Genomic DNA, 22412 nt, shown 5'->3' with positions numbered 1-22412 from the left:
GGCAGAACCAAAAACCATTAGATCGGTCTTGTTGCTGTTTAAGCACATCCAATTGTTGTCCATCCAGTTTTCTATATTTTTGTAGACTTAATTCAATGCGGTACTATCCTTGGCGTAGTCCCCACTCAGTGCTATAAGCAGCTGAGTGTCGTCAGCATAGTTGGTGAAGAATACCTGGAAATGGCCTAGTAGCTCGCACAGGAATCGAATGTACAGATTGAAAAGTAGTGGTGAGAGGCTGGCACCCTGCGGTACGCCAGAGAATATGTTAAAGTCAAATGAGAATTTATCTCCCCAATGCACTCGAGAAATTCTGTTGTCGAGGAAAGAGGAAAGCCAGCTTATTCCTTCCTTGGAACAGTTAGCAACTTTGTCAAGTGCCTGTTGAAGTAACTGGTGATCTAATAGATCAAACGCAGCACTGAGATCTAGCAGTATTAGTAAGCCTGCCTTGCCCTTATCCATAATACCCAGCATTTTAGTCTGTAAGTCCAGCATTGCTGTCTCAGTGCTATGGACGGCTCAAAAAACCTGATTGTGGTGGGTGTAGGATCTCATGATTTTCAACATATTCCTGAAGCTGTGCAGTTGCTATCTTGTCCATGACTTTAAGGGTGAAATTACAGTTCGTGATCGGTCTTAAATTGTTAGGGTCACGTTGGTCTAGATTCGTTTTTTTTACCAGAGGTGTAATGGTGAACTTTTTTATGTTAGTCGTTACTGTTTGGTCTCGAAATTAAGTGTTTACTATTTTGGTAATTATAGGAGCAAATACGTCTGAGTGTTCAAGAATGATCTTGGGGGGGACTTTATTTTCCACGAAGGAGGAGGGTTTCATGGATGCCAGAGTTTTCAGCATGACTTCTGTGGATATTTGCTAGAACTGGAATTTCTCCTTGCCCTCGATGGTCGTTGTTGCTAAATATTGACTGGGTTTAGGTTTATTGGCTTGAGCCAGTGCTATGCATTCTGTAGCTTTAATGATTTTGTTAGCAAAGGCTACCTGAGTATTCTCACATTCCATTTGGGATGGAATGTAGGCGGGAGCCAATGCCTGGGGTTTGTTTATGGATTTGAGGATTTCGAATAGTTTACAGGCTGAATTAGAGGAGGCTTCAATTTGTCTATTGAAAAAGTTCTTCTTGGCCTTGTTGATGTTATTTTTGTAGGATTATTCTAAGACTTTCCAGGTAGTCTGGTTGCAGTCGGTTGGGTTTTTAACCAATGTGTTGACTGCGTTTATTTTCTTTTTTAGAGTTGCCAGTTTGGGTGTAAACCATCTATCCATTCATCTATCCATCTATACATTTCTTATATTGTGCCACTCACCCAAAGGCCTCAATACAGCAATACAGTGCGATGGTAATTTGGGAGGTGAGTTCCAGATGCAAAGGTCACCTCCCAGGGACCGATACCACACAACAAAGCAATTCATTCCTAATCATTGCCATCAGCAGTCAGCGCAATCTAAGAGCATGTGTCCGAAAGATAAATGTTTGCTGCAATGTTTCTTCTGGCTACTTTGTTCTCTGGAGTTATAGGATTCACCAAGGACATTGAATGGGGACCTTGAACCTGGTGGGAAGTACTTTGCAGGGTCTGAGGGAGTCAGGGCTTCATGCGGAAGCATGCTCAGTGACTGGTTTTGGAGATTGGTAAGGTTGCAGGGATGCAAAGTTGTAGGGGAAGTTTTAAGGGTAGTCAGGACTGGATAGGATCTGGTGCAGAAGGGAGTCATTAGACCTAACTGGCAATTCTGATCATGCCACAGAAGAGAATACATGGAATGCATCATCCCAGGGCCAAGGAATGTAGATGAGGTCAACTGTCAGGTCAGCAAGGGCAGCCTAAGTGGGATAATGGAGAGGTGTGGTTTCAGAGATTGGCCGGCACATAATGGTGAGAGCTTTCCTTTGGGGGACTAAGCAAGCTTGGAAGTGTGGTGAGTGGGCAGAACTTCCCATTCTTTTATATGGGGGTGACAGGTCACAAGGGACTGGGCTGGTCCAGCTCCCATAGCAAGTGTCCAGAAACTCACCATTAGTGTTATTTAAGACCCCAAACTCCCAAATGGGAATATCATGTAAGACTGCATTTAGAATTGACCCAATAGCATATGTCAAAGAACGCTCCATGTTTGATAATAACCATGTGGAGATGGAGGATTCTCCAGATAACCGTAGCCAAATGTACACAGTAGCCAGAACATTGAAGGGAATGACTATGAACTGAGCAGTCGGAGAGAGACACAGCGAAGGCAGCCTGTCAGTTTCAGAGGGACGTGGAATGCCGAAGACAGAAAAATGGCTACAGGTAAGAATCCAAGATGGCGCTGTTCACACGCCACCACAGTAGAGCAGCAGAAAGACCAAGTGAGATGAATCCAATAATTAATCAATGTGGTGATGCTAATTTGTAGAAATATTAAGTTCTGTTGAGGGAAACCAAACGGGAGATCCAATCCAAAACCCTGAGACAAAACGCTAGCCGCCTTCACCAATGCCAGAGATCAACACAAGTAAAGAAGCCCCCTATGGACTATAAAAGTGGCATCTCAGAGGGGGGAGAGCATGAGACAAGGAGCAGAAGGAGGTATTCTGGGCTGCCTCCTGCTGGAGCAGAGAGATTGCCACTTGGAGCAAGGTGACTACTCTGCTGGAGAACCTACTGGCTACACAGATCCTAATACAACAGTGTGAATGCTGAGAAACCATGTAATGCTAAGACCTACTCAAGATAATATAATGCTGAGAAACCAAATTGTGGTGAGAGATACACAAGTGAATGCTGAGAAACCAGATCATGATGACACCTGATTAAGCAAATGTTGAGAACTAAGCTCATGGGGGGACCTGAACATCTGAATGCCAAAATCCTGTGGTCTCGGGAAGACCTGTCGCGAATGCGAAGATCTATTTGGTAAAGGCGCTGACTGGTTGCCTGGCTACCCTCAGAGCCTCACTGGTTGCCTGGCTCCTCCACGATCAGTCTCCACTGCACTGCCTCTGGGCCTACCACACACTTAGGGGCTGTAACCTCTACAGTCCCTTGCCTACTTGCACTTATCCAGAGCTTCGCTGCCTTGGCTGCTCTTACTCAGAGCAATTGCTGCCCTGATTGCACTTCCCACCTCCCTCTCCCTGGCACTCCCGCTCGCCATTCCTTCCCCCTGTACTTTGCGTTGTTGCACTTGCACGAGCTGAATGACACAAGGCCTAGTTCGTTTGTCTTGTCCTCCCTCTGTCTTCCCTACCTTGTCTTGTTGCGCCTTTAAACACTTGTGTTTAGACGCGTTATAAATGACATATCATATCAAAGGGATGTATCAGAGGTTAGTAACAAAGCTAACAGTGTGTATGGAAGACAAAGAGGCTGAGATGGATCCAAAGTGAAGTCTGAGAAGCCAGAGACCAGAGATTGAAATCAGGAAGAACAAAGGATGGTCCAAACTGCAAGTGAACCCTGGTTGGGCCTTCCCAGGTGAATCTTCTTACTTTTGTGTTTGAGTTTAGGGCCGGGCTTTGTAGATATGGATTTATTAACTCTTTCGTTGGCCAAGAATTTGGATTTTTGTGTTGTAGCTTAGAGATTAGCCTGAAGGCTTGTTAAATATAGCTTTGAAACTTTCTGTTGGACCCCTTCTATTTAGATTGCTTTGTAGATTATGTGTCCCTGGGGGCACAAGGACTTTGCAAGTATAGATTTCAATGTGATGTTCTGGAGGAATGCCAAATGAAGGTGTTGAGCACCTGAAAAATATCCCATGTTGTGTTGACCTAGCCCTTCCTTTTAGTTCAAGAAGATTCTCCTGTTCCTATAGGTGTTTGGGTCAACCCCGTCATTGTTTTAAGCGTAAATCCAACTAATTGTATAAACCACAATTTATTTATTTATTTATTTTGATGTGATATCGTTTTTTTAAAAACTTTACACATAACAAAATAATACCACATAACAGTTCCCTTGTGTCATGTGTGTCATTGCAGAGCCTCCCCACAGCAGCAGTTAAAGGCGAGGCGCAGTAGTCAGTACAATGAGACGTTGGGGAGGTGGGAAAGGGTTGGGTGGAATTGGGTTGGGGGAACAATCTGGAAAAGGAATTGATTGAGGTCTGGCGTGAGAGCTTGGTGTTTAGGTATTGTAAAGTTGGAGGGAGCTCACTCGGGTGTTAGGTTGGCCATCCTTGGTGTCAATAGCTTGTGCTAGTAGCTTGCAGTGGAGGGACCCTATGCTGTGCCAGACCAGAAAAATGCTTGAATTTCAGCTCTGGAAGTCTGACAGAATTGTTTGCGAGGGACATTTATTTATTTTGTTTATTTTAGATTTATAGCAGCGCACAAAACCCAGAGGCCTCTAGACACTATTTACAATACAAGTGCAGTTGTAAGTCCACAGTGTGTTGGACTGAACATGAAGGTTACAAACAACATTAGATCCTGAATGCAGCATCTGACGGAGCCTCACCACGTGGTACGGGGGCTGCCTCGGCTGTACAGGTAGGCAAAAAGTGACAATTGCGTGGGTGCACATTTTGGCAAAGCCTCAGCTCATGGTATGGGGGCTACATCAGATGTACAGGTACAGGTAAAAAGCGACAGTTGTGTGGATGCACAATCTGGCAAAGCCTCACCTCATGGTACGGGGGCTACATCAGGTGTACAGATAAAAAGAGACAGTCGTGTGGATGCACAATGTGGCAAAGCTTACCTCATGGTTCGGGGGCTACATCAGGTGTACAGGTAAAAAGCGACAGTGGATGCACAACGTGGCAAAGCTCACTTCATGGTATGGGGGCTACATCAGGTGTGCAGGTATAGGTAAAAAGTGACAGTCATGTGGATGTACAATCTGGCAAAGCCTCACCTCATGGTACGAGGGCTACACCATGTGTACAGGTAAAAAGCGACAGTCGTATGGATGCACAACGTGGCAAAGCTCACCTCATAGTACGGGGGCTACATCAGGTGTGCAGGTACAGGTAAAAAGCGACAATCTTGTGGGTGCCCAATCTGACAAAGCCTCACCTCATGGTACAGGGGCTACATCAGGTGTGCAGGTACAGGTAAGGATAACAGAAGCATGCATGCAAGTGCACAAGCTGGGGAAGCCTCACCTCATGATACGGGGGCTGCAGCAGGTGTACAGGTGCAAGTGTATTAGGTCTTGGGCATGAACCGGGAAAGCTAAATTCAGTAGCCTGGGGGCTGCATCGGCAATGGCCGGCAAAAGAATACATAGGTAATGGCGCAATAGGTCTAAAATGCACAACAGATTAGCAGAAAGGTAAGTAATCATAGTCTCTGGATTCATAAAGTAGCATGGATGACATGAGAAATTATAACATCAACTTGTAAAACATAGTGGGGTTCTAGGCATATGCCGGGAAGGCCACGCCTACAACGCTGGGGGCCTCATCGGACATGTTTATCTGCATGTGTGGAATCACGCATTGGTAGATATATGGCTCAGAATTACAGGTGGGGAGCTCTGTTAGAGCGGCTGTACTGGTTTCAGGAGGTGGTTTCTTAGTATGTTTTTAGGTTGTGTATGGGGGATTAATGGCTGGTCTGAAGGGTGGAATTGGATTCTGATCGACAGTGGTAAGGTCCAAAATCTTGCCTTCGCCGTCTTTAGTTGAGATATTAAAGTTGTCACACTTTAAACTTTAGTTTTCATCTGAATAACTCAGTAACCTCCTTGTTTTAAGAAAAAACAATCTTGCAACCTCTTTCACATTAATAAGTTAAGAAGATAGTAGTTTTCACTTTCAGGAATGGAACCATGAATTATGTTTGCTCTAAATCGTGCATTGCACACCACTCCCTTAGAGTTTAGTAGAGAAAACGTGCTGTCTGGTAAGGTGAGCAGAGCGACAGAAAGCTTCTAAGCAGTTCACATGTACACAGCCTCAACACCAGCTGGGGTAAAACAATGAGAAGCAAACCTTTGTGAAAGCAGGTGGGCAAAAGGAGCCGCCGCCGCCAGGCCCATCATGGCGGTATAGATATGATGTCGGACTTTGGACCTGAAAAGCAAAGGTACAGTCTGATTACATACATTACAGTTCAACGTACGCCATCTTGCACTGCCTAGGGGCTCAGCCTTCATCCTGGGCGTTCTGCAGGCTTGATGTTACAATCATTGATGGGTTCAGAATTCTAATATTTAAAAGACACAGATTGTTGTTTGGGGCCTTTCAGTTCCATGCATCCGTCGCGCCTTGAAACACCTGTGTATAGGCGCGTTACAAATGCCATATCATATCATATCATATCTGTCCCGAGGCACCCTCTAAGCACTACTTAGCCATTTGCGTATTTAAAGGACACTTTAAATATGAAAGAACACTGTAACTTCTTAAGGGAAAACACATTCATAATCCCATCACCCTAAACACTTCTAACATTTGCGAGGAATGCGGAAAGCAGCGCATTCTTGATCTGACAATGCATTCAGATAATGTATTCCATCCTGTAAGGTACTTTTATATCACCTCAAATTGATGTGAGTGGTGTCCAAACTCAAAATTGCCCAAATGCCAGAATCTTATTGCCAGCATTTAATTTTGAAAAACAATAATGTTGCCCTTTCTTTATATAATTCTGAGTGGACTTAGCCGGAAGCTTACGTGTATTGAAGGACAGCTGGCTGACTCCTTTCCTGCACCTGTCTCCTTCTCTTCATAGGCGCCTGCCTGCCTCTCACAGTAGAGATGGACGTACAGACGTATCTGCTGTTATGATGTGGTGCACTCAGCCCGTCGTCTGACTGCACCCATGATCCTTTTGACCACCCGCAGTCCATCCTAATATGTTACTGTGAGGCAATCACGTGTGTATTGTAGAGAGCACACACGCCCTTCTTTTGAAACTGGCAGAGTCTAGCACATTGGCGTTTCAACATGTAATCGATGGGACTAAATTGAATACCAGATCTACCATCTCCATTCTGTCTTGTGGAATGGGCGTCCTATTGAGACGATATAAACCCGCAGTGGTGGGCCGACCCTGACGGAAATGGCACCCCGCCCGAGGGAAGTGAAGGTCCATTAACGCAGTCAGTTTTCAATGTTATTGATCGTGACATCCTCAAGAAGGAAACCGACTTGCGATACAACTGCGTGGCTCGGCCAGGCGAAGTCATGTATTATAATTTTTTTCTAATGAGACTACATGGGTGCTAAGACGGAGGCCGGGGCCAGGGAAGGGAAGGAGAAGCAGCGAAGGAAAGGGGGCACTAGCTAGCAACACCGAGGTTGCTCCGACCAGGGACTTGTACCAGAGAATGCAGCCTGCGTTTCGAGCCTCCTGATTGGCCAGTGCCCCATTCCAGGGTGCTAATGATCAAATGTGACTGCTGCACTATGGCTTATCCAATATTAAAGCAGGCATGCCAGTCTAGTGGAGAAGTTAGGCAGTCTGTTTGCAACCGTGTAATACACAGTGCACTTAATTTCACACATGTCCTGAGCAATCGCTTCAATCATGGTGGTCTTTTAAAATCAGAATAGGCTGCTAAAAGAAAACAACATGGCTCGCATAATGCAAAAATGCATATCATCTATAGACCCAATGTTCAAAGGCATGGAGGCAATGAGGGAAATGGGCCTTTTTTGATCACACTAAAATCAGGTTCACGGTTAAAATATATATAGGGAAAAACAAGAGAACAATCATAGTCTGGGAGGAAATACAGATTTGAAGATCAGAGGCTACAATATTGTGGTTGGGGAATTAATGAGCAGTCTAGAATGTCCTAGCATTACGTTTAATTTATGCAAAGTACAGCATAATTACTGCAGGATTCAAATGCATGCGGCACCTAACGACTAGATGTGAACATACTCCCTTCAATTTCTAATTATACAGGAGCATCAGCTGTTTATTTGTGGGCCTGTATCTTCCTGTATCTCTGTTTGCCTGTGTCTGTCTCTCTGTCTGTCTCTCCCTCATATAAGCGGTGAAAAAACTATAGTCGATGGAAAGTTAAGGTGTCTTTTCAGTGAAACAAAACCCCACAAATATGGCATGTGTCGTAAGCTATGCCACCTTAACTCTGAGCAGGCCATTGAGCAGCCCATGAGCACACCGGTGATATCACGCATGCCATCACTGTTAACATCACACATTACATCACCTATGACATGCACTAGAGCAAACTGATTACATCACAGAAGACATCACTGATGACATCACATATAAGATCCCTAATAAAATCATCGATGAGATGATGGAAATTGCTCACTGCAGTAAAACATTCGTTGGGTCTATTTCAAGAGTTATGATACAGATACTATATTTCAGAAATAGCTTTATTTTGACAGAGCGTCATAAAAACATATAAACACACATATAAATACAAATTCTGTTATAAGAAATAAATAAAATACACAATCACTTTGTATCAATGAAATCCTAAACTATTATGAATTACAGTAGCTAGCTCTGCATGCTTACAAAACACATACAAATAATTACATTTCCATGCATTTGGCCCTCAAGTTCCGACTTCTAAAAATATAACGGGATGCAGCAAACACCACATATGGAGAACTTGTGCGTTATCCCTATGCTCTAAATATTGAACATAAATATTGTTGTCTCAATCTAAAGGTGTTAGGACAAAGCAGAAGAAAGGGAGTCATTGGGCCTCATTACGACCCAGGCGGTAACCATGGCGCTATTTGCGCCATGGTTGCCTCCAAAACCTTACGGATTCCGCCATGGTGAATGGAGCAATTAGCGCCCCATTCCAGGTTGGCGGGGTCGGTAATTCCCCATTCACCATAGCCCTTCTCCATTCCCATTTGAGCTTACCGCCCGGATCGTAATGAGGCCCATTGTTTCTTTTGTGGCACCACACATTGGGCAAGCATCACTGTCAGCCAACTTCCAGCGCTTCATAATGGGGTCCAATGGTAGTATCCCAAACCTAAACCGCAAAAACAAGCCCCTCTCACGGACTGAGCAAGATTGATTGAGATAGCTCTCGTACCCCAGTGCTGACTTATGGAGGAGGTAATCTGGGCCTGCTTGGATCTCTTTTAGACCTTCTAACAAACAGTGTGCTATAGATACTTTCATTGGGTCTTTTATTCTAATGACAGCCTGAGCGTTAATGCACATTTCCCAGAGAGAATCTTCACCCAAAACCGATCGTAATCCTTTCACATAGGAAACTCATTTCACACTCTTCCCCCCTTCTAATGACATCAACTCCATAGCCCTTCTCTCTGGGCTTCCAAACCCTCTGCATGGCATAACCTAAGCCAGTATAACAGAGACATCAGTGCAATCAGATCACCACGTGGGAGCACATCTAACTCCAGACGTACACAAACGGAGGGGGCACTCAAGGGAAGGGCCAAAACCTTTTTTTAAACTTAACCTCTGTGATATTCAACACTCTTGTGTTTCCGTAACCCCATAGTTCAGCCCCATATAAGGAGGCTGGCATAGATGAAGCACAATGCAGTTGTAACACTAGCGCCACGGCTCCACACCCAAATCTGTAACATACAGTTATCTGAGCGCCACAATGTTTGTTGAGACTTGAGTTAGACCTTTCGATCTGCGCTGCCCATTCGCCATTCTCCTGAAATCTAATACCAAGGTAGTTCTAGCAGAACTCCCTCCACTTGTATTGATAGTGAGTGGAACACGGTGTGTTTTGGGTGGAACACCATCATTTTTGTCTTTCTTATATTTATTTCTAGCTGCAAATCTTTACACTTGGCTTCAAAGATTCTAAGGGAGTTTCCTAAGCCCACTGGGGTTGATGACAGTATCACTGCGTCGTCTGCATAGAACAGGGTTGAGTATTTTGTTTTACCCAATTTTGGGCAGTCCTGGATGTTAGACATTATTGCATTTATTATATCTTGTACATAGATGCAAAACAGGAGGGGGCAACCACACATCCTTGCCTTACTCCTTTGCCGACTAAGAATGGTTGAGCTATCCCCCCCTAGGCTGTATCTCACCACTGCAGAGTTCCCTGTGTACAGCTGGAGCAGTAGCATTACCACTGGGACTGGACACTTTCTTCTGAGAAGTATCTCCCATAGGGTTTCCCTTGAGACACTATTAAAAGCTGTGTTGAGATCTAAAAATGCTACATAGAGTTTGACACTCGATAGACTGATGTATTTCTCTAAAAGGAGGAACAGGATAAAATAATGGTCGACTGTTCCTCTATTCTTTTAGAAGCCTGCCTCAAGGGGAGAAATCACATGGTTTTTGTCAACCCACTCCTGCAACCAATTCAATTGGATTTTCCCCAAAATGTTCCCAGAGGTGTCTAACAGAGAGATAGGGCGATAATCTGCTGGTAAATCTTGCCCTTCTTTTTTTATAAATGGGTACCAGGAGTGCGCTATGCCATGACTTTGGGATTTTTCCAGTGCTGCAGATTGTGTTAAAAACCGCATAGTCCATGTTTTTAGCTCATCCTTCTATAGGTCCGCAGGGATAAAATCAGGGGCAGGTATAAGGAACAGCACTAGGAACTGGGATGAGGAAGAGCATTTGGAATTGGGAGGAGGAAGTGAATGAGGGCCTGAGATTTGGAAGAGCACAAGGAACCAAGATCAGGAGGAGCACGAAGGATTGAAACAAAGAAGGAGGACTAGGTTGAGGAAGAAGGACTTTGGAAAGGAAGAGTATGAGGAATGGAGATTTGGAGAGGAAGAGGATGAGGGATGGATACGAGGAACAGGATGTACTACTAGGAAAGGGAAGAGCATGATGGACTGAGATGAGGAAGTGTGACTGAGACTAAGAAGACGACTAGGGACTGGGAGAAACAAGAGGGACTGGGGTGTGGAACAGGAATGAGGACTGGGATAAGGAAGATGAGGGACTGAAATGAAGAGTATTAAGGACTGGGACAAGGAAGAATGACTGGAACATAAAAGTGAAACTGAGACGAAGAATAGGAAACATGAGGACCTGAGATGAGGTTCTTAGGATAAGGAGGAAGAGAATGGACTGGGACGAGAAAGAGTAAGAAGGATTGGGACAAAGAAGAGCATGAGGAACTGGAATGAAGAAAATATTGAGGGATAGACACAAGTAATACGAGGAGGCACTGGGATGGCAAAAGGAATGAGGGACTGGGACATGGAAGAATGGTCTGGGACGTGAAAGAGGAACTGAGTTGAAGAATAGGAAGAAGGACTGGAACAAGGGAAAGGAACAATGGCCATTATGAAAAAGTGGAGTAGGGGCTATGAGGAAGAGCAAGAAGGACTGAGACAAGGAAAAGGAGGAGGGACTTTGACAACGGAGAGGATGAGAGACTGGGACAAGAAAGAGCACGAGGGACTGAGGTGTGGAAGAGCATGAGAAAGTGTAATGTGGAATATGATGGGGAAGAGGAAGAACAACATGGATGAGGAAGAGTATGAGTGACTATAACAAGAAAGAGGATGAGGTACTGTAATAAGGAAGAGGAAAAAGGACTGGGATGAGAAAGAGGATGGAAGACTCAGATGAAGAGGGCCTGAAATGCAGAAGACCATGAGGGACTGATATGAGGAAGAGCACGATGGACTGGGAGGATGAAGTGCATGAGGAACCGAGAGGGGGAAGAGAGTGAGGGTTTGGTCCAAGGAAGGGGAAGAAAGACTGAGATGAAAAATATGTTGAGGGACAGAGACAAAGAAGAACACAAGGGACTGAAATGAAGAATGGTTTTGAGAACTGGCACCAGAAACAGAATGAGGTACTCAGAGGAGGAAGAGAATCTGTGGCTAGGAGGAGGGAGATCAAAGGGACTAGGATTAGGAAGAGGTTTAGGGACTGGGATGAGGAAGAGGAGAGACTGGGACAAGGAGGATGACGAGAAACTTGGATGAGGAAGAGGATGAAGGATCAGGAATCAGGACAAGAAACTGGATGTTGGAACTGGGATGAGTAAGAGGTCAGTGACAGGGATGAACAAGATTGGGATTGGGGTTGGGTTGGGAAAGGGACTGAGATGAAGATGAGGTTGAGTGACTGGGGGAGAAGGAGTAAGAGGGACTGGGACAAATGAAAGTAAGAATGACTGGGTTGAGGAAGAGCAAGAGGGGTTACGAGATGAAGAGCATGAGGGACTGAGACAGTGAAGAGGATGAGGGCCCAAAACTAAAAGGGACATGAGGGACTTTGATGATGAAGAGCATGAGGGACTGAGCATAGGAAGAGGATGAGGGACTGAGGCAAGTATGACGATGAGGGACTGGGGTGAGTAAGAGGATGAGGGACCCGGGTGAGGAAGAGCATGAGGGAATGAGATGCAGAATAGCATGAGGCACTGAAACAATGAGGAGCATGATGGACCAGGACGAGGAAGAAGGAGTACTTGGATGAGAAAGGGAAGATGAACTGAGGAGGGGAGAGAAAGAGGATGATGGACTAAGATGAGGAAGAGGATGAGGGACTGAGATGAGGGGGGACTTGAATTAAAAAGATTAAGAAAGTCAGGAACACAGGAGAGGAATAAGGACTGGGATGAGGAAGGGGAGGAGGCACTTGGGCAAGGGAGAGGAACCACGATTGAGACAAGGAAGAGCATGAAGGACTGAAATGAGGAAGATGATGAGCAACTGGGATAATAAGGAGCATGAGGGACTGGGATGAGGAAGAGCTTGAGGGACTGGACGACGAAAGGCATGAGACTGGGGTGAGGGAGGTCATGAGGGACTGAGAGGAGGAAGAGAAAGTAGGACTGGGATGAGGCATCTGAAGTAGGACTGGGTTGATGAAGAGAAAGCGCCCCTTATATAATGTGTATGACTTAAATGTTCACAATCATTTGTCTGCAACTTTCTTATACATTTTCGGATTCATCTGATCAATTCAAGCCATTATTGTAATTCCTGCTGTTAGAGCTCACGGGCAGCTCATGTTATTAGTGAAAATGGCTGTTAACATGTGCAAACACCTGGATAAATTCAGAAACTAAAATACATTTCGACACTCCCTACAAACTCTCCCTAATGATGCTCTTTTATTCTCCCCACATTCTCTCTGGGGTCAAATATCCCCAGGCCCTCATTTTATTATAACTTTAAGTACATTGGGCCTCATCATGAGTTTGGCAGTATACGGTAAATGTGTCGGTAACGGAATTACCACCACTTCTACCATACCGCTGAATAAGGAGTCAGTGCCAATTCTACCAGATGGATGTTACCAACAGGGGTGTGTGTGCACTACCACCAAGTTGTAATGTGGCAGTAATTCCGCCAGACACCATGGCGGTAGCAGCAATTCTTCCCAGGCGAAATGTCTGCAGTATTACCGCCCAACTCATGATGAGGGCAATTGTAATATGCCATATTCGCAAATGTTTGTTAAATACTCACACATAAACAATGCCAGATTTTCTAAAAAGATATTGGTCCAAGAGGCATCCAGCTTGCTGCCTAATTTGAAAAAGAAACTACTCCTAAAGTGCTTGAACTGCTTACTGTCACTAAACAAAAAACTTCCCAGAAATTGTGATGTCATCAATGATGCCATTTGTAATGTCATCTTTAATGCCCTGGGTGTTAATCTGAGCAGTGCATGGTGGGGGTGAGAGTTATGGTTGTATATCTTACCATAAATGTTGAATTCCGTCAGTATTTTGATTTTCCGCTGCAACCATAAGATTCCTGTACCAACGTATTTTCACGGAATTTCATAGGTTTTTGTAAGGACAACTTAACCATGACATCCCTTTAACAACGTTTCTTTACTGAATTCCACCCATTTTTATTAGGGCAACTTAGCCGTAACATCCATCGAACAAGGTTTTTTAACTGAATTAAATTTTTTTTTTTTTTTTAATAACTGAAGATGTTTCGTGTTGTTCCAGCACTGTAGGCAAGATATTAATATTGTATCTTTTAACATATATGTAAGAACTATAACTCTCCTTTAACAAACATTTGTTTTGCAGTGCATGCCGATACGTGTCACTTTGAGCAGCACATGCTGGGGATGCAAGTTATGGCTCAAGGCATGAGGCTCGACCACTACTCTGGCCCCAGAGTCATGGTGGAGCCTCCTACACCAGATATTCTGCTGGCTCCTACACCAGATAATCTTAATGAATTCCCTGCTGATGAAAGCTGAGAGCTAGTCTGGTAAGGCCCAGCCTGCTGATAGAGATGATTTACACAAGTGTTCTACAGTGGCTCCGTCCCATTGAAATAAGCTTTGTAAATCAGGCCCAAAATGTGCTACGTGCCAGGATTATTTACCATGTTTTGCAAATAGTGCCTGGACTGATGGCCTATTTCTGGAAGCACTCTTATTCACCTGAAGGATGGTGGTTGTGGTGCAAGGCCTGATAAGCAGCACAACTCCTAATTTACGCCTTCAATGTGAATGGGAGGCCTGACGTTCACCACATAGCTTAAATTTCCAGTTTTGAGTTTTTGTGCACCTGAGGCCTGACTGGCGACAAAGAATGGTAACATATGTGCCGCGATGGGTTTGGCAGTAATGTAAAAAACATGGGTGCAATTTCACATGATAATGATTTGTTATTTATATAGCGCTTTCACCAAAGCACTTCACATAGAACATATTTCCATGCAATATCACCCAACCGAAGTTGGTACTCATTTATCAACCTCGGAAGGATGAAAGGCTGAGTTGGCATTGCTGGGATTTGAACCTGTGACTTGCAGATGACACAAAGATCACAGCAGTGAGCGCTCAAACCACATATCTATCTTACCAGCATATGAATTACTGCAAGCCCATAAGAGGATATTACATGTGAAACATACTGTAAATGGTATTCAAGTAAAAAAGACCCATGCAGTATTTACTGCATGATTATAGATTGGGATACTACCCATAAAATGTGCTGTAATCAATGTGTGTGTCTTTGAAAGCATTTTCTCCCAACAGTGGAACATCCCTTTACTTGCATGACCAATGAAGTGCCATGTATTTCGCAGAAGGGTCTTTACTAACTCTTCTGAACGTTTGTTCACCCCGCGCTAGAGGCTCAGTGTAGTCCGATATGCATTCCCATCCCCCAAAACGGGATGGAAAAACATCTTTTATGTTCTTTTACTAAAAAAAGTACATGAGGTATTCTGTAAGTGCTGCTTGTTTGGCATCACCATAAATGTGGACTCCTCAGAATACTCCATGCAGTAACCACTGTGATGAAATTACTACTTATCCGTAGCAGAAAAGCACTGCGCTACTACTAAATCAGAAGTGCTCCAAATCATAAAGATGAATCAGGCAGACACCAACTGGTAGTCCTCTTTTGCCTCTTTTGGTAACGGGGGCTGAGGGCAGGCTATCTTCGTAAGCGGTGTGAGCTGATAGAGTTGCAACACAATGTAAAAAAAGATGCCCAAGAAACGTTCTATAAAAATAGGGATTTTAATTAAAAATTCCATGCACACAACTAATTGAAATCACTAAAGACCCACCCCAGTAAAGGAAAAACAGAGATTGCCGACTTTAAGAAGAAAGGGCACCTTGGGTTGATAACCAGGGTGTGCATGAAAAAGATTTGAGCTGCAATGTCAATGTTGAATAATATGCCCATATAAAACAAGAAGGGGGGAATACATGTAAGTCACTATGGTCCTTTAAGTTTGGCTAGGGGGCAGAGCCTCTTTAAATACCTTTTGTATCTTGTCTTTGGGGCTCAATATTGCGAACGGCTTCTAGGTGCTTTACTGAAGTCTAGACCTTGTTGAGACATGCATTCACAACTGTCAGTTGGAAATAGTGTCAGTTAGAGGCATGGGCTCCTGTTATATCGAGTCACCGTTCAAGAGGTTCAACGGTTTGAGATGGTGACGAAATTAGCCTTCTGGTAATTCGAGTTGGCCTTTTGGATGGTGAGTTAGTGGCTTTCAGCAGGTCGAGTTGATTTTCGAGTCAGTTGCTTCCATGGAGTCGAGCTGACAATCGGGTTGAGCTAAGGTGGTCTGCTGTAATGGGTTGAGCAGGCGTCTTGATGGCTCAAAGAGCATGTAAGCAGTTGTAAGAGTGTAGAGCAAAATGGGTCTTGTAGTGGTTTGAAGTGAGTTGTGCAAAGTAGAACTGGCTCGAAGATGTCTCAAGTCAATCAAATAGGGTCCCAGCTGCTTCCAGACTTCTGGGTTGCTGGGAGGGCCAATCCAGGGTCTCCAGGGACATTTGAGTCCTTATTTCCGCTCCCCCACTCCAGGAAGTTTGTCTGGCACCCACAAGGGTTCCTTCACCTTCAGTGAACAGGATCTTGGTTCCAGTGCAAAGGCAGCACAGTGGCCTTGGCCCACAGTAATGCTAACCCACTCTTTCCTGAAGAGGGTTAGGGAGTCAGTGTCTTGTAAGTGGCCCCGTTTATGTGCCCAGTAATTAGGAAAGAAAATACAGGATCTGGCAGCTCTGTGCTAAGGATTGCTAAACCTGCATCCGTGATTGCTGTTTCTTACCCTGATTGAATAGAGTACTTGAATGGTGGCTTCTGGGTGCCCCAGTGCTGGGTGCAATTTGGACAGCGTAGTGGGGCAGCATGGGAAGAGTGGGTGACCTTACCTTGTCGCATTACTTCCATTATGAGTGATATCAACCCCCCCACATGTAGAGTTACCTCTGTGGTTGTGGGGTGAGCACTCTGCTCTTGCCATGATTCTGGCTTGAATGGGTACTGCTTAGGAGAATTTCTTATCCGTGTGAGCGCCTTATGCTGTAGTGCCCAGGCTGCAAGTGATGACGTAGGTAGCAGTCCGATGGGGACTTCCCCACGTGATGGGGTTGAATGTGTTCAACGTTGGTACGGCTGTGGTATGGCTTCCCCGTGTTGTGGAAAAAATGGTCTTCGTCCAACCAAAGGTCGCAGATATAGCATGGACTTGGATGTTGCTGGAGCTGGAAGCAGGTGGAGCTGCGGGAACATGTGGTCCATTGTTGTTTATTGGGCCTGTGGATTCTCAGGTGAATGGGCCTCCAGCCTAGACAGGTGCTGTACTGTTTGAAATTATCAATCAGAGTGCATCTTCTAAAGGGCTCCATGGTCTGTTCGTGTGTTCTGATGGTCACAGAGGTGAAGTGTGCAATTTTGAATGGAAGCCGTGGAACCTGTTGAGTGCCATCAAGGAGTTTGACCATGACCTCCTTTGGGTTTGGCTGGATATCCTGATATATAACATAGTCAGGCCGATGTATAACATTCTCCTTTTACTGGCTCATTATGTTATTCATAATTAGGGTATGTTGAGAATTGCTATAAGAGCATATAACATGAATGCAGTGGTGCACTCTCTGTTGGGTATTGCTGGTCATGGCCTCATATGGCAAAGGAGTAGTTTACCATAAGTAGCTTAAGGGTTTAGCATAGATTTAACCACTAAAATTAAATTTCCCATCTCATAGTATGTTGCCCCAAGAAACATAAACATATGTGCTTTTCTGGTTATTTTGGAGAAATTGTGCTGAAATATGTTTGATTTTGGCAGGGGATTTAAAATAAAAATCTCACTGGGCGAGAACCCTAACCTCCCCACCATGCTACCCCCACTGGCCAATTTCACACTCACTCACTCTCTGCACTCGGTTGCTATATTGTATAACTAAATTAATTATGTCCCATCACTTTTTAAGCCCACTAGCTACCGCCTGTCAGTTTGTCAGCCCAACAACCAGCAGCAAGCAACTGCATGGCTAATGTGGTAAACAGGTAGCTCTCCAGCTGCTGCTTAAATACAATTTCTCAATCCACAGCAAGTCTTAAGCTGCCCTGTCCATAGGCTTTTCTTTGTCTTCTATAATCTCATTTTCTTATATAACCTCAATAAGTATTAGCTAACACTATTGGATGAATGTTCACAATTTGGAGTGGCAGTATAGCTACATGTTAGCAGTACTTCCAAATGAGCATGAGTATTAGTATGCAATATTAATGCTTGAAAGCACGACGCGGCACGTGCGTTCATGTGACAATGTTATATGATATCTAAACTTGCCCTGGACTGGGCTCTAGCCCCGGATCTTTTACAAACGTACCAATGCCCCTGTGCTCAAGTAAAAAGGAATAATGACAATAGAAAACACATCAGCAAAAAAGCACGGGCCAGGGTGGCAGCATCATCCACCTCTTGCGAAAGTAAGCACAGGTCTATGCGCAGCAGACAGGAACTGCTGAGAATCAAAAGAGACAGAGGGGATGGGATTGTAAACTCAACATGAAAAAGAAACACAGAGAACACTTCAGAGGGCCTGCTTATGTTCAAGGTGTCTTCTTCCTTTCACAGAGATATTATTTAATCAGGGGGCCATATGTCTAGTCGTATTCTCTAAATGAAAAAAACAGGACCACAACACAGAGCTCACCTACCAAAATCAAGGTCAGCTGATGTATCTCAGGAGCACACTAACAATAAGAGCCTGTGGCCATATGAGAAGTACTTCAGCTGCACATAGGCGAGGGCAATGCGAAGGACTAGACGGAATCTGTTAGCAGCAGCTGTGAACGACCATGTTGGGTATGCCACCCTTTGAAACACAACAGCTGCATCTAACCCCTGCTCAACGTCACAGCAGCGCACAACAAAAATGGACTGCACATTGCTCTGATGTCACGGGTTAGGTGTCTCCTCAAAATTCAGCCTCTGATGCCTCGCTAAGACCCCAGTCACAGCAGCTTGTCTCAATGATGCAGCAAAGGCAGAGACCCAGAAACAAATTGCCTCTTACAGGCCGCAGTGTGAAACTCACCCCAATACGCACTTCAAAACTGCAGATATGTAGAAGTAAAAAGGGGGCTGCTTTACACTTTGGGGTTACACATTAAAAGAAAGATAACTAAAGATCTCATTGTCTCTGATGCCATATTCTTAATATTTTGTGGGATGTATTGACCCACTCGGCTGTGCTATGCGGCATCACTCTGATACTTATGGTGCAAGAAACAGCAACAATGCAGGGCAAAACCCTTGTGCGCGTAAAAAAACCTACAAAATCCGCGTTCTGCAACACAACAAAAAGATGGATGCACAACCTGCCACCCATGGTGCATATGAGGTGGGATAGAGCACACACTGCAGAAAATGTGCCAGTGGGCTCCATGATCAGCAAACAGAGTGCAGAGAGAGAAGCAGTGCTTTGCAAATGAAATTCCAAAATGTGCCTATCAATGACATTTGCTTTGTTGCTAAAATCTCCAAAATGCCTATAACACAACACTTCTCAACATTCAAAATCTTGCCTGGCGCTAAAATTCATGTAATATAATGAAGCATTGCAAATATACAAAGTTCCAAAGTGTAAAGAGCAAAACATTTCCTCAGACAAAGTGGATTGTCTGTAAACTGACAGCCTCTGTCAAAATCTGGGTACAGTACCCGGGACCGCCTGTGGATGACAGCTGTCAGATGAGCCCCTGATGAAACTTCAAAGTATTAAACTAAAAGTCTGCTGGATTAGCAAACAGAAAAAAGTATTTTTGCTAAAAGGAATACAGATCTTAGTTGTGTTTTTGATCCCCCAGATGTAAAGCTAAGAAAGTAATGTAGTTATATTTGATGCAACAAGTTTGGGGTTTGCTGGAGTTAAGACGTTAATTAGCCTGGCTGAGCTGCAAGAACTGGAAAAGCAGGTTTCTCCCAGGAGAAGGGCCTTCTTCTCAGCAGAAACTCACTGGGAGATGCTAATGCGGGTTAGCCCAGACTATTGTCTACAGAAAGAGAAGGAACAATGGCAGCGCTTTAGCCCAGGAAACGGAGGTGTGAAGGTGGTCATAAACTGCTCCTGGAAGGGACTCACGAAGGAGGGGCCTGTTCCTGGACTGCAGGTAGACACAAATGGGCGGACCATTTGCTGTTAAGCATGAACAATTAACAATTTTGAAAGACTCATAACTTGTGATTCAAAGTGGTGAAAAATATACAACGGACATATCTGTTAGTCTAAATTTTGGCTGCACGTTTCGAGAGGCAGCAGAACCGTGTATCATGTTCTGGACAGGAATGGCAATATATGTGGTTTTCTGTGAAATGTATTAATATTAGAATTGTGAAAATGTACACACACATCCCCATGTTGAATGCACACAATTGTGGTGATTTGCAGAAAATTTGGAAAATGTGTTCATGGTGAAAAGGACACAAATCTGTAAAAAGGTGAAACAAGATCCCACAGCTGCGGGATTTTGAGGAACAACTACTACATAAAATATGGCATCTTTGTGTGTGATTTGTGTAAAGGTGACCAATGTACAAATATGTATTTAGGATGAAATCCAATTTTGAGACCAGTAGCTAAAGGGATGTTTCTAATAACTGTAAAGAAAACCATAAAATCTGACATCATCCGGCCTTGATCCAACCCCAAGGCGGATATGAGGATTTGATCCAATCCCAACTCACAAGGGCAAGCTTAGTTAAGCCGGCCCATACACCAATTTTGTGATGTCATTTGAAAGGATAAATAGAGACAGCTGACAACACATAGGGACTCACTGATTCACTCACTTTCCTGATTCCGGCAAAGCACTCTGATCCAGCATTTTACAGCCAGCTTTAACATCCTTCCAGATCCAGATGCCAAGACTCTTGCAAAGCAGTAGAGAACTGTTGATTTCAGCAAGGCCTAAAATCCTCAAACCTATTCTTGCAACCCAGTGAAGCGCTGTGGTGTGAGAAGGCCTTTTGAACTAGTATCCTGAAACTCTCTGGCTTGCTACCACAGGGCTTGCCGGAGGAACTCGCTATCCAGCTGATTGAAATACCCACTAACAAGAAGGGTAGATCCTGTGCAAATCCGGTGACCGGCCTAGCTGATCCAGTCCCGAACCTGATGTGCTGTTCTTCCTTGACAGATCCAACCCATGACCAGATCTGACAGTCCAATTTAATAACTTATTCTGTAAGTATTAATAGGAAGAAAAGTGACCCTAATATATCTACATTGTATGATCTCAAACCCATATCATCTTTAAGTCAGAACCAACTATCTCTGCGCTGACTCTTTTCTCATCTGAAGAAGTCAAGTATCCACAACAGGCGGGTTACACTGATCATGTGACTGTAAGATTCACCTGTGGCATTCGATTTTTCATAGACATTGGGCCTCATTACGATCCTGGTGGAAGACCATGGTGCTATTAGCACCATGGTCCATGCCGGTAAGTTACCGACTCCGCCATGGAGAAAGGGGGAATTACCACCCCATTACAAGGTTAGCGGGGCGGTAATTCCCCCTTCGTCCTTGGCCCTTCCCCATTCCCATTTGTGCCCGATAGGGCTCAATGGGAATGGGGAAGGCGCTAAGTACGGTGCCGCAGCACCATAATTAGCACCAAGGTCCCTTTGCGGGTCCCTACTTTAACGGCTGGTCTACACCAGCCGTTAAGGTCGGGTCCCGCAAAGGGACCTCGTAATTAGGTGCTAATAGGTTAACGGCGCCGCAGCCTTTTACGGTGCCGTTAACCCATTAGCGCCTGGGTCGTAATGAGGCCCATAGTCTATTGTAATCAACCCATCTGTCATTTTCAAAGTGCATTTCTGTTTTCCATTCTTGCGCCTATTTTGCAAAAAAAAACACTCTGACTAAAACCTCTATAACTCCCTCAGTCTTTATGATAGAAGCAAAACAGTGCGATTGGCTCGTTATAGCAAATATCGCGCCAGGAAAAGTTTGCTGCGTATTGAAATTCTAAAAGGTTTTTACACTTGTGAAATAGCTTTAAACTGATCCCCACTTGGACTTTGAGATTACATATGTTTTCTTTTGACTAAATCATTGTTTGTGATTGTGTGCAACTGTTCAAAGCGGCTCCCATAGGAATTTGTAACAATTTAAGTATTTTTGACCACATTTGGTGTTTTTGCTCAGTCAATTCCAAAGACAATTTCAAAGCCATTCTGACAGCTGAAAAGTCAATTCCGTTTTTCTCTTGTGTTTGAAGGGGTAAAGGGGAGTGATATTCTGTTTGATTGGTGCTATTCCTGAATAACTGCTCTCTCCTCACATCTATTTAATTGCCTATTGGTGGGTAGAGGGGTGTTGCAGGGGGAACTCCTAACCATAGTGCCATCTGTTCCAAACCAATAGTAAAGTATTCTTTTCTGTGCTTCATTTGTTTTTGTGCTCATTACTTGATTCCTAGTGTATTAAAGATATTGTTCAGTGTTCTGTCACCCCATTGATGATTGTTCTTACCTATTAAAATATAGTGTGATTAAATTTTAAATACATCAATAAATATTTACCTTTGCAAACTAGCCTGATTCCTGGTTTAGTGTGACCGGGGGGAGGGGGGTCTCAGGAGAAGGGTGTGATATGAGTGGTATTTCGTTGAGAATATTGAATTTATAGATAAAAATAAATAAGGGTTCCATTTGCGCACTACATGCTGTGCGTGGCTTGGGTGTGTGCCGGATTGAAATCACTTACAGCTTACAAAAGCTTTATTGTTAGGGT

General features: G+C 44.1%; 1 protein-coding gene across 3 annotated transcripts in view; it reads right to left on the bottom strand.

Moving 5' to 3' along the window:
- PALLD (palladin, cytoskeletal associated protein) overlaps positions 1-22412 on the bottom strand; it is a 1335292-nt gene that overhangs the window by 606573 nt on the left and 706307 nt on the right. For all 3 annotated transcript variants that reach the window (XM_069631388.1, XM_069631389.1, XM_069631390.1), the window contains one exon: positions 5945-6025. In XM_069631388.1, coding sequence (XP_069487489.1) covers positions 5945-6025 — 81 coding nt within the window. The remainder of the gene's footprint in view (positions 1-5944; positions 6026-22412) is intronic.

The sequence above is a fragment of the Ambystoma mexicanum genome, chromosome 6q (genome assembly GCF_040938575.1).
Source record: "Ambystoma mexicanum isolate Mex_15411 chromosome 6q, UKY_AmexF1_1, whole genome shotgun sequence".
Taxonomy (NCBI): domain Eukaryota; kingdom Metazoa; phylum Chordata; class Amphibia; order Caudata; family Ambystomatidae; genus Ambystoma; species Ambystoma mexicanum.
Note: the sequence above shows the minus strand (reverse complement) of the source record. Positions and strands in the feature narration are given on the sequence as shown.